The sequence below is a fragment of the Cucurbita pepo genome, chromosome 19 (assembly GCF_057944985.1).
Source record: "Cucurbita pepo subsp. pepo isolate OVF chromosome 19, ASM5794498v1, whole genome shotgun sequence".
NCBI lineage: Eukaryota > Viridiplantae > Streptophyta > Magnoliopsida > Cucurbitales > Cucurbitaceae > Cucurbita > Cucurbita pepo.
The window spans coordinates 9,007,711-9,021,115 of record NC_141816.1 but is presented as its reverse complement, the minus strand read 5'-3'; the positions used below and the strand labels follow the sequence as shown (position 1 = coordinate 9,021,115).

At 35.3% G+C, this 13,405-nt stretch overlaps 2 protein-coding genes and 1 pseudogene across 6 annotated transcripts; all 3 read left to right on the top strand.

Annotated features, from left to right (window-relative positions):
• Positions 1 to 368: 368 nt before the first annotated feature.
• Positions 369 to 1,590, top strand: LOC111781234 (NDR1/HIN1-like protein 1 pseudogene; annotated as a pseudogene).
• A 1,009-nt stretch (positions 1,591 to 2,599) lies between these two features.
• On the top strand, positions 2,600 to 5,445 carry EMB3114 (Mitochondrial transcription termination factor family protein). Of its 2 annotated transcripts, XM_087120230.1 has the most exons (3): positions 2,600 to 3,673; positions 3,965 to 4,019; positions 5,431 to 5,445. In XM_087120230.1, the coding sequence occupies exons 1-2, from the start codon at positions 2,729 to 2,731 to the stop codon at positions 3,974 to 3,976; spliced, it is 957 nt and encodes a 318-aa protein (XP_086976356.1). In that variant the 5' UTR covers positions 2,600 to 2,728; the 3' UTR covers positions 3,977 to 4,019; positions 5,431 to 5,445. The 2 variants fall into 2 exon arrangements, with proteins under 2 accessions (XP_086976356.1, XP_023518576.2); XM_023662808.2 differs by lacking the exon at positions 5,431 to 5,445 and having other exon boundaries at positions 3,965 to 4,112.
• A 37-nt stretch (positions 5,446 to 5,482) lies between these two features.
• On the top strand, positions 5,483 to 13,001 carry LOC111782040 (transcription factor E2FA). Of its 4 annotated transcripts, none has more exons than XM_087120228.1 (15): positions 5,483 to 5,715; positions 7,744 to 7,936; positions 8,178 to 8,231; positions 8,334 to 8,419; positions 8,491 to 8,579; positions 8,695 to 8,749; positions 8,927 to 8,979; positions 9,059 to 9,109; positions 9,203 to 9,251; positions 10,678 to 10,743; positions 10,848 to 10,924; positions 11,643 to 11,877; positions 11,994 to 12,060; positions 12,179 to 12,505; positions 12,579 to 13,001. In XM_087120228.1, exons 1-14 carry the CDS (start codon positions 5,509 to 5,511, stop codon positions 12,313 to 12,315), a joined length of 1,419 nt encoding a protein of 472 aa, XP_086976354.1. In that variant the 5' UTR covers positions 5,483 to 5,508; the 3' UTR covers positions 12,316 to 12,505; positions 12,579 to 13,001. The 4 variants fall into 4 exon arrangements, with proteins under 4 accessions (XP_086976354.1, XP_023518575.2, XP_086976353.1 ...); XM_023662807.2 differs by having other exon boundaries at positions 12,176 to 12,505; XM_087120227.1 differs by having other exon boundaries at positions 12,170 to 12,438.
• Positions 13,002 to 13,405: the final 404 nt, after the last annotated feature.

Sequence of the window (13,405 nt, the reverse complement as noted above, 5' to 3'; positions counted from 1 at the left end):
ATATATATATATATATATATATATATATATATATATATATATATATATATATATTAATTTTATAATTTTTTATGGGATAACTTTTAAAAATAAATTTTTAAGTGTTTATATAATAATTTTAAAAAATATATATTAAAATTTAGCGAAGTAAATATTTTTATTACAAGTCAAATATTTTATAATTAAATTAAATTTATTATTTAATAAGGGTCGTTTGTGATTAATGGTCTACAAAAATTGGAAAATAATACTACGAAACTCAAAATAAAATTAAAATTATATATATATATATATATAATAATAAAATTAAAATTTAAAAGGTCATGGATTTATATATATATAGTTAACGAACGGCTTCAAAATTAACCACCTCCTTCTCCCTCTATCTTCGACGAATTTCAATCACAAACACCAATCCACGGCCACCGCCGCCGCCGCCGCCGACAAAATGTCAAAGGACTGCCCTAACCACGACAAGAAACGGCCGAAGTTAATCCGGCGAATATACGCCGGAATCCTCATTTTCTTGTTTCTCGTCCTCCTTACAATCCTCTTAATTTGGGCCATTCTTCAGCCCACAAAGCCCAAATTCATTATCCAAGATGCCACCGTCTTCCTCTTCAACGTCTCCGCCGCAAACTTCCTCTCCTCCAGCATTCAGGTCACCGTCTCCTCCCGGAACCCTAACGACAACATCGGAATCTACTACGACCGCCTCGACGTCTTCGCCGTCTACCGGAACCAACAGATCACTCTCCGTACCGTCATCCAACCTTCCTTCCAAGACGAAAACGAACTCAACATCTGGTCTCCTTTCCTCGTCGGCGACGACGTTCCGATCTCTCCGTACAACGGCGCCGCTCTCTACCAGGACCAGTCCTTCGGCACCGTCGTCTTGTCGATCAAACTCGACGGCTACGTCCGATTCAAAGTCGGCACGTTCATCTCCGGCCGCTACCATCTCAACGTCGACTGTCCGGCGGTAATCATGTTCCGAAATCCAACCGCCGGTATCGTCGTCGGTAATAACGCTGTTAAGTACCAATTGGTTCGCTCGTGTACCGTCAGTGTATAAAGCTCCTCTGTTGCCGCCGTCAGAATTATTGCTCTCCGTTCTCTCTCTCCTTCACGCCGTTAGTTTCCTCTCTCTCCTGATGTCTATTTTCATTTTGGTTTTCGATTTTTCAAAATTCTGAATTATACTTTTAATATTTTAAAATTTTCAATTAAATTCTTCATTAAAAAAAAAAAAAAAACATTAAATTGTTATTTTATTAACTATAAAACAACAATTTTATGTTAAATTTTTTTAGCATGAATTTAATTGAAAGCTTTTAATATATTAAAATTAAATTTGGGAATTTCAAAAAATTCAGCACCAATTTAGTTTTTTTTCTTTTAATTTTAATTATAAATATAAAGAGTTGTGAACTGTAAATTTTCGTAAGAATAAAAATAAAATAATAATAATAATAATAATATTTATGTGAAATTTGTAAAGAGAGCAAAAATTGAGTGGTGGGTGGCAATTTGTGTAATTTTGTGTTAAAGTTGTATTTATAATGGAAATTTAAATATAGTGTTTATTAATGGCTGTGCATATATCTCTTGACCGTCACCATTTTGCGTGACCTTCCCACGTTCTCCTGTCATTTTCTTTTCATTTCTTTATTTTATATTTTAAAAAATATATTTTTAATTTGCCCTTTATAATTTTTAACAAATTATAATTTAATTATGTAGTTTATAATTAATCTCAATAATGTGATAAAAATATCATGATTTAAAAGCTTAAATTGATTTTAAATTTGTGTTTAATAAATTATCAGAAAACTAATTTTTTGTTTTCTTATCTAATATGTTCTTTAATTTTTAAATTTATAGTTATTGTATAAAAATTAAAATTATATTTAATTTTAATTATAAATTAGTTAATTTTGTATATTTATTATAATATTCTAAAATTTATAGGTGAAAATAGTATTTATACCACGAGATTTTATATATTTATTAGATATATTTTAAAATTTTAAAACTTATAGCTGCTTCAGACAACACGAAATTGGTGTACATGGAGGCGAGCTTAGTGTCTAAAACGACCCAACCTCACTCCCCTATGCAAATCGTTTCTCTCTTGCTTGAAATTAACAAACTCCGACGCCACGTTTTTAACGATTCGGGTTTTAGAGGTAGTTGGAGAATATTTCTTGATCCCCATTAATGACGATAACGAAGTTGCAGCTGAACTCTGCTATCCCGACCGATAGATCGGTTCAAGATAACAAGTAGCGATATTATGTATTGTTGATTCGAATAGTTTTAGTTTATAAATATAATTATTGTTATAAACATTGTATAATTACTATTTTTATAATATAATGAAATTTATAAAATATTAATTCAATAAAAATGAGTTTAATTTAAAACATAAAATATTATATTTATTCACGAGAAAAAAAAGATCTTATTGGAAATAAAATTAATTAAAATATTATTGGGCCCATAATATATGGGCTTGGGTATTATTGGGCCCAAAATATATGGGCTTGGGGGGAGGGAAAAGCGTAGGGGTATTAGCGGCATCTCTATTTGTAATTGGGAATTTGGATATTATGAAGAATGAAGATAGCGCTCTTATCCTCTGCAATTCTCTTCCTCACCACTTCCTTGATTCCCTCTCTGAAAAACCCTACCACCGCGCCATTCACATTCTCTAATGTAGTTCTCCATGAACGCCATGCAAGACACTGCTCTCCACCTCCTCTCCAATGGCGGATTCCTCCACCACTCTTCTCCTTCCTCTCTTTTCCCTTCTCTTTCCCGCTCTCGAACCCTCCAATTCCCCACCATCAATGCCAAAATCGCCTTCATTTTGCCCTCTAAACTTCCCTCTCGCGCCCCCGACATTCCCCCTCTCTCGCCGCCGCTCCCTCCGCCGCCGTCCCACAGCGGCTCTCGCTCCGAGTTTCAGGAGAAGATGCTCTTCCTCGACTCCATCGGTATCGATTTCCTTTCTGTCATTAAAGACCATCCTCCCGTCGCTACTGCCTCTCTTGCCGACATCAGATCCGCAGTCGATTTCATGACCTCGATGAATTTCACCGCCGTTGAGTTCCGCCGAATCGTTGGTATGTGCCCTGAGATTCTCACCTCTCGCGTTTCGGACATCGTTCCGGTGTTTACGTTCCTCCTTCGTGAGGCTAGAGTCGACGGTTCTGACATCAAACGCGTTATCAATCGACGCCCTAGGTTGCTTGCGTGTAGCGTGAAGAATCGGCTTCGTCCGACTATGTATTTCCTGCAAAGCATCGGTATATCTGAGGTACATAAACACACTTCTTTACTTTCCTGTAGCGTGGAAGAGAAATTGATTCCGAGAATCGAGTTCTTCGAGAACCTAGGGTTTTCTCGCCGGGACGCTGTGATAATGTTCCGGCGATTCCCGCAGCTGTTCTGCTGCAGCATCAAGGAGAATTTGGAGCCGAAACTGAATTACTTCGTGGTGGAAATGGGAAGAGAATTGAAGGAATTGAAGGAGTTCCCTCATTACTTCTCGTTTAGCTTAGAGAATAGGATTAAGCCGAGACATCAAATCTGTGTGGAGAAGGGCGTTTGTTTTCCATTGCCGGTGTTGCTGAAAACCAGTGAGATGAAATTCCGGGAAAAATTGGAGGTATGTTGTGGTTCTTCCATTCCCTTTCGATCTTCTCCTTTGTGGTGTACAAATTCATGATATTCCATTCAATCAATCGATCAAGTATAGAGTTCATTTATGAGCTTCCTGCTTCTTTCTGGCTTCATTTTTGTGTTTCCAATTCAATTCTGATATACCATAAACATGTACCAGAATTCATAAACTTGATTTCAAAAAACAAGATGATCATCAAACCCAGTTTAAGCTAGTTTACTGGTAATGTTCTTAATCTGGTTTGAATTACTTTTTTTCCTTTTTTTGATTGAGCAGCCCTGGGAGTGACTGAACTGAATCTGAAGCCCTTTTGAATTTGTATAAAACAGAGGTGAGATATGAGAATCATGCAAGATTATTTGTTTTTCAACACTTGATACTTTCACATGCCATTTATGGTTTTTTTTTCTTTTCCAAAGTGCAATTTATGAGTTGAATACGTTTAAAAAATAAAATTTTTTAAAAAAAAATGGTAAAATTACTAATGGCTAATAAGTAATAATCACTTGGAGCCTTTTTTTTTTTTTTTTGGAATATGAATGAGTTATAATGTTCAACATGAAGTTAATTTAATGCAGACACGATGATAACTAATCGTTTGAATTAAGTATGAAATGATGTCATTTAAATATGATTTTAACTGTCAATGGTAATATTGTAATTGCCAAATTAATAAAAAAAAAATGCATCTATATTTTTGTATACAAATTTTAATATTGCTTTGGAAATTACTTAAGTATTTTATAATTATGATACTAACTGTAAATATAATTTTTTTTTTTTTTGTTTTTTTAGTTTTAAAGGTGTTTTTTAGGTTTTTATTTTTTTTTTATACTAGGTTATTAATAAATCTTCAATAAATTTAATGGTATTTTTTAAACAAAAAAAAAATAACTATAAACTAACATATAATTTTTTGATTTTTTTTTTTTTGTTTAAATGTGTTTTTTGTATTTTTTTTAGACAAATTCGACCAACTATAAAGTTCATGACAAAATTTAGTTTTTTTTTTCTCTTTCTTTTTTATTTACCCAAAATATAACCTACATAGATCAATTTGATGGGAATAATGAGGCTTATGATATATTTATTAATATTATATAAATAAAAACAAATAATTATTATTTAAATGGTTTTTATAATATTTTATCTACAACAAAAATATAATGTCAACATTTTGTGCGGGTAGAATATGGGCAAGTCGGAGGAATATAAGGGAGAAACTTCCTACTCTTGCCTTTATTATCATACAGGTTAAAAGAAAAATATCGATCCCACAAGTTAGATAGATGTTTCTAGTCGAGATGGACATTTAGTTCACATTTCGAGATGATATGATTCGAATTTGAAAATAAAATATTAATTTGAAAATGAAAATTTACATTAATTTTTAATAATTTTTAAAATTGGTCTCATTTTCACAATAAAAAAAATGCTTTTTTATTTGAAAAGCTTAGTTTCTAAAAAGAAAACAAGAAAAAGAAAGAGAAAATAATGTAATTTTTGGGTTATTATTTAATATGGATGGGTTCCAAGGGCCAAAATGCAAATACTAAACAAAAGTATGTTTGGGTTATTATGCAATATGGATGGGTCCCAAGGGCCAAAATGCAAATAGTTACAAATTCACTTCCCTCCACATCCATCTAACACAAATTTCCCTCCTCACCTTTGGTTCCATTTTGATCCCACAACCCTATATTCTTCTTCTTCTTCTTCTTCTTCTTCTTCTTCTTCCTCAGCTTCTCAACTTTCATGCCATTTCCATCTTCCTTCTCCAAATCCACTGTGTTTCACTTCTCCTGTCCTTTGGATTCTCCATGCGTGGCGGCGGCTCTCGAGCTCCGAACAGGTCGGAGCCACTGCCGCACTCCCAACCTGCTCAGATCCTGCCGCCTCTCAAGCGGCAGCTTGCTTTCGAGTTGTCTAGGCCGCCGTTCGTTCCTCCGGGTGACTATTACCACTTTGGCGGTGGTTCTTCCAATGCTCTTGATCAACAACCTGATGCTATCGTCGTTAAACCTCTCGTGAGTGCTGCAATTTGTTTATTGACTTGTCTCTCTTCTGCATTGCTGCATAATTGACTGTTGCTTCCTTGTTTCTTGTTGCTTTCGAACCTTATGGGGATTCCTGTAACATTGCACCTCGGTTGTCTCTGATTATACGTTTTAAATTATTTCTACACTGTCCGATGATTTTGACTTTAGAATTATACTTTTATGAAGTCTTCAAGGTGATTCAATTCGTGTATTAGCCACAGTCTGAGTCGATCGAAATTTTTGAATTTCTCATCGTGGTGGATCATTGCGTACACGTTTTTCTTTACTCTATGCCCTGTGCTGGCGAGTGCACGTGTGGAAAGTTATTTTAGTTGGGGGTTCCGAATGTTGGTGACCAAGTCTTTCTCACTTATCGAAGTAAATTTGAAGTTAGATTTCTCTGTCTTCACCCTTCTGCTTGTTATAAGAACTAGTCATTTATGTGTTGCACATTAAACATCAATAGATAACTAGTATCGCATGTTGTTAATAGATTAGATACTAAGGTATACTAACAATAATTTTTATTTCCTAATTGAGAATGCGTGTTACATACATGAGATTTAATAATGTAACATACATGAATCACACAAAATATGTCAGAATTGTTGGTTCAAATTTAATTTGGGGATTGTATAATCGTTCCGGAATTGTCAAAGCTCATGAGTTTGCTTTGGGCTTGAAAATTGGTTTGCCTAAGTCAATAGCCTTTCTACAAAGGGCTGTAGTTTTGTGGTCTACCCCATGAGGCCCATCTTGGAGGACCTTTGAGTGAAAATGAATAAGGGGCTCTTCCAAGGATTGGATTAACTTTTCCTGTTTTTATGGGATTTGATTTGTTGTGTGGTCTATGAAGTTATGTGTAATACGAGTTCTTCTGTTCATGCCAACTTAAGGATGTTTATGTAATCTCCTAGGCTTTGGAAGTAGGATTTTCTCTCTTTCTTTCCTTAATTAATTTCCACAAGATGCCAAATAATTTTTTCTTGAGTTGCTGCTATTGAGACATGAGGATGCTTTAAATTTCATGTTGAGATGTCTAGTCAAAGAACTGAATTCTAGTTACCCCATTGACCTTGATCCAACTGTATGTAAATACTTTTCACAATGATTTTCAATAAATGAACTAGATGGTTATGTAGTTATCATCTTTTGTTCTTAGGTGTAAATCATTGATAGCTAGTGTTACATGGTTAACCGAAAAACCCAAGTTTATGGCTACATAAATGTATTTGAATTCGTAGCAGGACCCACAAACTTTGCCTGCTGCATAACATAATTTTCTAAATTATTAAATCAATTGAAGCAGCCTTGTAGGGGCATGAAGTATGCAATAATGCATCTTGGTGCAATTGTTTGCTCAATGCTCACCATTGTGATCATTTAATTGTATAATATTGCTGTTGATTAGAGTTTTAGTTTATCTTGGAAGGATAGTCCTGCTGACCTTTTAAGTGTCTAGTTACAGAGAATAGTTATTCTGTTGTGATCTCTTAGTTTCCATTTCAATTGCATGCATATCGCCATATCCCCCCCCCCCCCCCCCCCCCCCCATTATTTTTTCTTTCTGTACGTCTCTATCATTTGAATTCTAACGATTGTTTTTGTAGGGCATAGTATTATGGTTGTATGCAAATAAGCAAAGGATTCTTATTTCCCCCCTTTTCAATTGGTTATATGCATGAGAAGTTTTTTTTATATGGATGTTATGACGATCTTACAAATTAATTTCACAGATAGACATATCTCGTGGTAAATATAAATTAAACTAAAGGATAGAGGTAAATCTAATATTTTCTACAGAAAACTAACCACCAAGTAGATACATGATAAATTCCATGATTTGAAGGATTATAAGGATTGCGACAATTTGGGTTGCATCCTCAATAATGGTTACTTTAGTTTAGTTGAGGTTCAACTATCATGCAAATTGTATTATTTACTTCTTTTTTACACTTAACTCAGGCGATCCTTCTTTGCTGTATTTAAAAATTATCTTCGAATTTTTTTTTTCAGAAACCAAAACAGAAGGGGGCCATGTGTAACCATGTGGTTGAATCTAGTGACTGCATTCATGATCAGAGTTCTTCAAAAGATGCTCTAAGTTTTGTACAGACACCTGTATCTGCAAAAGGCGGAAGGGTGTACAATAAGGCAAAGACTCCAAGAAGAGCTACGTCTGGGCCTGGAACACCTATCTCAGACACTAGTAAGAAATTTTATGTGGGTTTAATATTTTTAGGTTGATAGTTGTGATTAGTAACTTTGTTTAGATTGTCACTGAACGTAAAGTGGTTATTATTCAAATCCTGTTTTTCTTTGTGGGATGTTATGGGTACATTCTTTTTATCCCAATTATCTCTTAAAGAATTTCTCAATTTAAATTGTATGATCCTTTGATGAATATTAAAGCAGCATGACTATTATTGATTAGTTTTCTCAAATATCAGGCACTTATTCTCCTCTTACCCCAGCTGGAAACTGTCGACATGACAGTTCTTTAGGTAACTTTGCAATTCTTGCTAATTTAATATTATGTCCAACCTACATCAATGTGCATTTTCTTGTCAAATCAATGGTGTTTAAAAGAATTCTGAAACTTTTAGGTCTTCTGACAAAAAAATTCATCAATTTAATTAAGCAAGCAAGGGATGGCATTCTTGACTTGAACAAAGCTGCAGAAACTTTGAAGGTAAAATTTATAGATACTTAAACTTTGGTTTTCTGTTTAGCGGTGACTAATATGAAATATTCATGACACAGGTGCAGAAAAGGAGAATATATGACATTACAAATGTTTTGGAAGGCATAGGTCTCATAGAAAAGAAGCTGAAAAACATAATATGTTGGAAGTAATGTATCAATTGATGTGTTGGTCCAATTCTTTTCATTTAGTTTGTTAAATTGAAAATTTCGTAAGAAGTTGAAACATATGGTTTATTTAGAATCTATTCAATATTTGTTTAGGGGATTCAATGCCCAAAGTCCAGGAAATGTGGATAGTGATACTGCTATGTTGCAGGTTTGTGGCTCTGACTACTGTCTTTGGGTTTCAAGATCATGGAATTTTGTTTTTAACCATTATTTTAAAGAAAGGCGTAGTTTTCCTTTGTACAACTATTTATTGGAATGTCTAATAATGACTCTATCTAGAACCTATCCTGTATACAGATAATTTGAGAGTGTACCTATCCTGCAGGTGGATGTTGAAAACCTTTCTTTTGAAGAGCGTAGATTAGAAGATAAGATAAGGTTGCATATTTATTCTGTTATTAGTTTCTATACTTTGAATCACAAATGATAAACTCATGTTTCACAATTATATTTGCAGTGCATTGCAGGAAAGACTGAGGAATCTGAGTGAAGATGAAAATATCCAAAAGTAAAAGTCCTTTTCTGCTCCATTCTGTCTAGTTTTCCACTTACTGGTATATGATTAAAATAACAACGTAGCATATGTTTCCTATTACGATAGATGGCTCTTTGTGACTGAAGAAGACATTAAAGGCTTGCCTTGCTTTCAGGTGAATTTGTCGTAAATACTTCAATTGTGAATATTTAAGCTCAAACTTTACTTCTAATTTTTACACCTTTTTGTATGGTCACATGATTTTGAGTATTGCATTATATGTACCAGGATTCAAAATGTACTAGTCATACCTGAACTAGGAGAATGACACATCACAATTAAAGAAAATGAAAGAAAATCATGAAAAAGATGAAAAACTAAAGACAGTTCCTAGCAGAGTTGGATTATGTGATTTTTTCTTTCTTTTTTTTTTTTTTCTTGAAAAGAAACGGCTTTCTTTGAGATAAACAAAAGAATATAAAAGGATATACACCGTATACAAAAGGACCGCCGAACAGGGAGAGGCCAACTATTAACCGTACAAAAAGTGCATTCGTTCAAAATGATAAGATTAGATGAGTAAAGACAAAAAGTTTATCCCAGATCACTTCTGGTCCTTCAAAACACTATTATTCCTCTCAATCTGAATGCCCCAGTATGGTTTATGGGGTGCAATTCATATGGTTGAAGGAGAAAACTATAAACTTAGATAATTTTTACTGTGTTTTTAGATTTGTCAATTCTAGACGATCTCGTGGATGCCTGCGTTACATCAGGGACAGCTTCAGTAATTAGAAACTCCCCAAAAGTTTCTAGATTAATGGTGGATAGTTTGTTGGAAGAGATTTGGTGTGGTCTCTAATCTCCTAAAATAACTCAGTGTCATCTTTTACCATTTACATTAAGAAGGGATGATGTCAACTTGCTCATGCTTGTTGATGTCCCACCTCTCTAATTTTACAGCAAAGTCGCTGATGGTATTCCAACCCTTATAACTGTACAACTGCCTCACAAAATCCTCGCACCGGATCACTAGAAAGGATTTAGCTTAACATTATCATTTGTAAGGACATCTTTTACCAATTCATCTTGTATATTTGTTCTTTGACTAAGACAATGTTTCTTATCCAGAACTGGGTTGGGCCTGCCATTTAGCATACATATTTGTGTGAGAAGAGCTTAAAAGAGAGAGTAGTAAGGAGATCAGATTGACTCATGCAAAGTAGTAAGCAATGAATGTGTGGGGGTGGGTAAGATTGATGTATATAGCTTATGGGAATGTACGAGTGAGGTAGGCACAGATTTTAGAGGTTTTCTGGGAGGCGAGGAGCTCTCATGTTTGGCTTAAACAACGAAATAGTCACTTTGAGTTCAATCCAATGTATGTTTCTTAATACGACGGTGATAATAGGGTGACATTTTAGTTAGTGATATTATAAGTAAGAAAAGTAGTTGGGAACGTAAAATCACTACAGAGTTGCATCTAGTGTTTGTTAATACATATGATAATATTCTCTTACATGATACTGTATACATTTTAGTTCATAATTTGTCAACCTTGCTACAAGTTTTAATGAAACTAGCTATTCTTTTTTGGGCAGAATGAAACGCTGATAGCAATTAAAGCTCCTCATGGAACCACATTGGAAGTTCCTGATCCCGATGAAGTAATGGGCATAAAGTTTTAAGAAAGCTATTTGTTATGCTTGATATTCTTTTGGTTCCCTTTTATCTGATAACTCAGAGAATGTTCTCATTTTCGTCATGCTAGGCTGTTGATGATCCACAGAGAAGATATAGAATAGTTCTTAGGAGCACGATGGGTCCTATTGATGTATATCTTGTCAGGTATCCTTTTCTCTACATCATTGAGTTGTTCTCTTCAGGGGCTGATCTTTACAATAGATTTGTAACGACCCAGATCCACTGCTAGCAGATATTGTCCTCTTTGGGCTTTCCCTTTCGGGCTTCCCCTCAAGGCTTTAAAACGCGTCTGCTGGGGGAAGGTTTCCACACCCTTATAGAGGGTGATTTGTTCTCCTCCCCAACCAATGTGGGACATCACAATCCACCCCCCTTCGGGGCCTAGCGTCCTCGCTGGCACTCGTTCCTTTATCCAATCGATGTGGGACCGCCCCTAAATCCACCCCCCCTTTTGGGCCCAGCGTCCTTACTGGCACACCGCCTCATGTCTACCCCCCTTCGGGGAACAGCGAGAAGGCCAGCACATCGTCCGGTGACTGGCTCTGATACCATTTGTAACGACCCAGATCCACCGCTAGCAGATATTGTCCTCTTTGGGCTTTCCCTTTCGGGCTTCCCCTCAAGGCTTTAAAACGCGTCTGCTGGGGGAAGGTTTCCACACCCTTATAGAGGGTGATTTGTTCTCCTCCCCAACCAATGTGGGACATCACAAGATTATATTCCTTTGGGAGCTACTTAAAGTGATAGTTCATTTATCCATTTTCCTGCCTTCCTAGTCTTTCTTATTTCGTAACTGCTACCATTTATTATATCAAAAAAGAATTTAATTGTTTTTCATATAAAAATTCTCCTTTTTTCTTAGTCAATTCGAGGAAAAAATTGAGGAGATGAATGTGGTCCAGACACCTAGTAGCTTCCTACATGCTTCCAGTTCAGGATCAAACGAACATCTAGCAACAGAAGCAATTATTGGGGAGAGCAGTAGAAACGAAATCGAACCCCAAGCTCAACTGTCCCAGTACAGCAGCATCTGTGATGTGCATGGTTCAAACGAGTTTCCTGGTGGAATGATGAAGATTATGCCTTCAGAAATTGATGTAAGCATATCATCCTTAAATATTCAGCAGGACGACTACATGCCCTTTTTTCGGACACACTTTTGAACAAAATCTATTTATGCTAGCTTCAGCTTACTTCTACTATATTATTGCAGAATGATGCGGATTACTGGCTCTTATCAGATGCTGAAGTTAGCATTACAGATATGTGGAGAACAGATAGTATCCTTCTTTAAGATTGTCTTACGACCACCGTCTTGTCATGCACGTCTTAATAAATCTCAAAAAGGGGAAAACCCATAGAAAAAACAGTTGAATTCTTTCACTTCAGCTATAGCAGATATTGTATGGGATCAGTCAGATATGGTTCCTCATGATTTTATAATATCTGATGTTAGTGCCCAAAGGCCAAGACCAGTAAGCCCACATTCAGAGAGGGGCGGAGTGCCTTCTGATGTTAACTTAAGACAAAGGTGACAAAGAAGCAGATCCGACTTAAACCATTAGCTACCTGTTCCCATCCTCATTACTCCACAAGATGTTGATTTGTAGCCACACAAACAGTTAAATCTTACTGGAACTCAAGCTCAACTGTACAGTGTAATTTTTATAACCCAACTAATATACTGTGGAAATTTTCCAAGCATGATAAAGAATACATTTGGAGGTTAGTATTTGCATATGCATTCTCATGCCAATCTCAATTCTGTTTGACTGTTGATGAACTCGGATCATTTCAGGAAGTAGAAGCAAACTTTTGAAAGGATGCAGATGGTATATAGGTTTCCAGACATTATCAGGCCAGCAAGAGCATCAATGCACTGGTAAAACTTTTAATCTTCAGTTTCAAATCCATTTAAACAATAAGGGGTTTGGGATATAATTGAAATCTTGTGACAATGGGTTGAATTTTGTTTTGAGTTAGCTGTTTGTTGTTAGCTGAAGATTGTGGAAACCACAGAGTCCTAGAGAACTCCATAAAGTCTATTATTATCAAAAACTTATTCGATGCTGCTTCCTTCCATTAGGGGCGAATCAATTTAGGACATCTTAGTGAAAATTGATATGACCATAAAGTGATTTTGATTATTTCAAAATCAATATTGGTCGGTCGGAGTTTGGTTTTAACGACAAGATGGAATAGATTCAAATCATGGTGGTTATTTATTTAGAATTTATTATCGTATGGGTTATCATGACAACTATATGGAGTGAGGTTAGATAATTATTTCGAAAAAATAGTCGAAATATGCAACTATATGAAGCGAGGTTAGATAATTATTTCGAAAAAATAGTCGAAATATGCAACTATATAGAGTGAGGTTAGATAATTATTTCGAGAAAATAGTCTAAATATGCGTAAGCTGGTTGTCTGATTGTGTATGAAAATTTAAAGGCAATGCACTGACCCATCTAGCCTGCGTGGATCCCCCAACTTTAAAGCTTAGTATATTGTCTTTCACTAAGTTTGGTGGAGATCTGAGTCGAATGGGACAAAAAATTGCTGATTGGACTAGTTTGGGGTTGGTATAATAGTTAACCTATTTGTTTAAATATTATTGGGCAT

Excerpts from the sequence above, each read along its gene's own strand:
- EMB3114 (XM_087120230.1), top strand. The coding sequence starts at position 2,729 with ATGAACGCCATGCAAGACACTGCTCTCCACCTCCTCTCCAATGGCGGA.
- LOC111782040 (XM_087120227.1), top strand. The coding sequence starts at position 5,509 with ATGCGTGGCGGCGGCTCTCGAGCTCCGAACAGGTCGGAGCCACTGCCG. Across the intron at positions 9,110-9,202 it reads GAAGATGAAAATATCCAAAA|ATGGCTCTTTGTGACTGAAG; the intron begins GTAAAAGTCCTT and ends CTATTACGATAG. Across the intron at positions 9,252-10,677 it reads AAGGCTTGCCTTGCTTTCAG|AATGAAACGCTGATAGCAAT; the intron begins GTGAATTTGTCG and ends TTTTTTGGGCAG.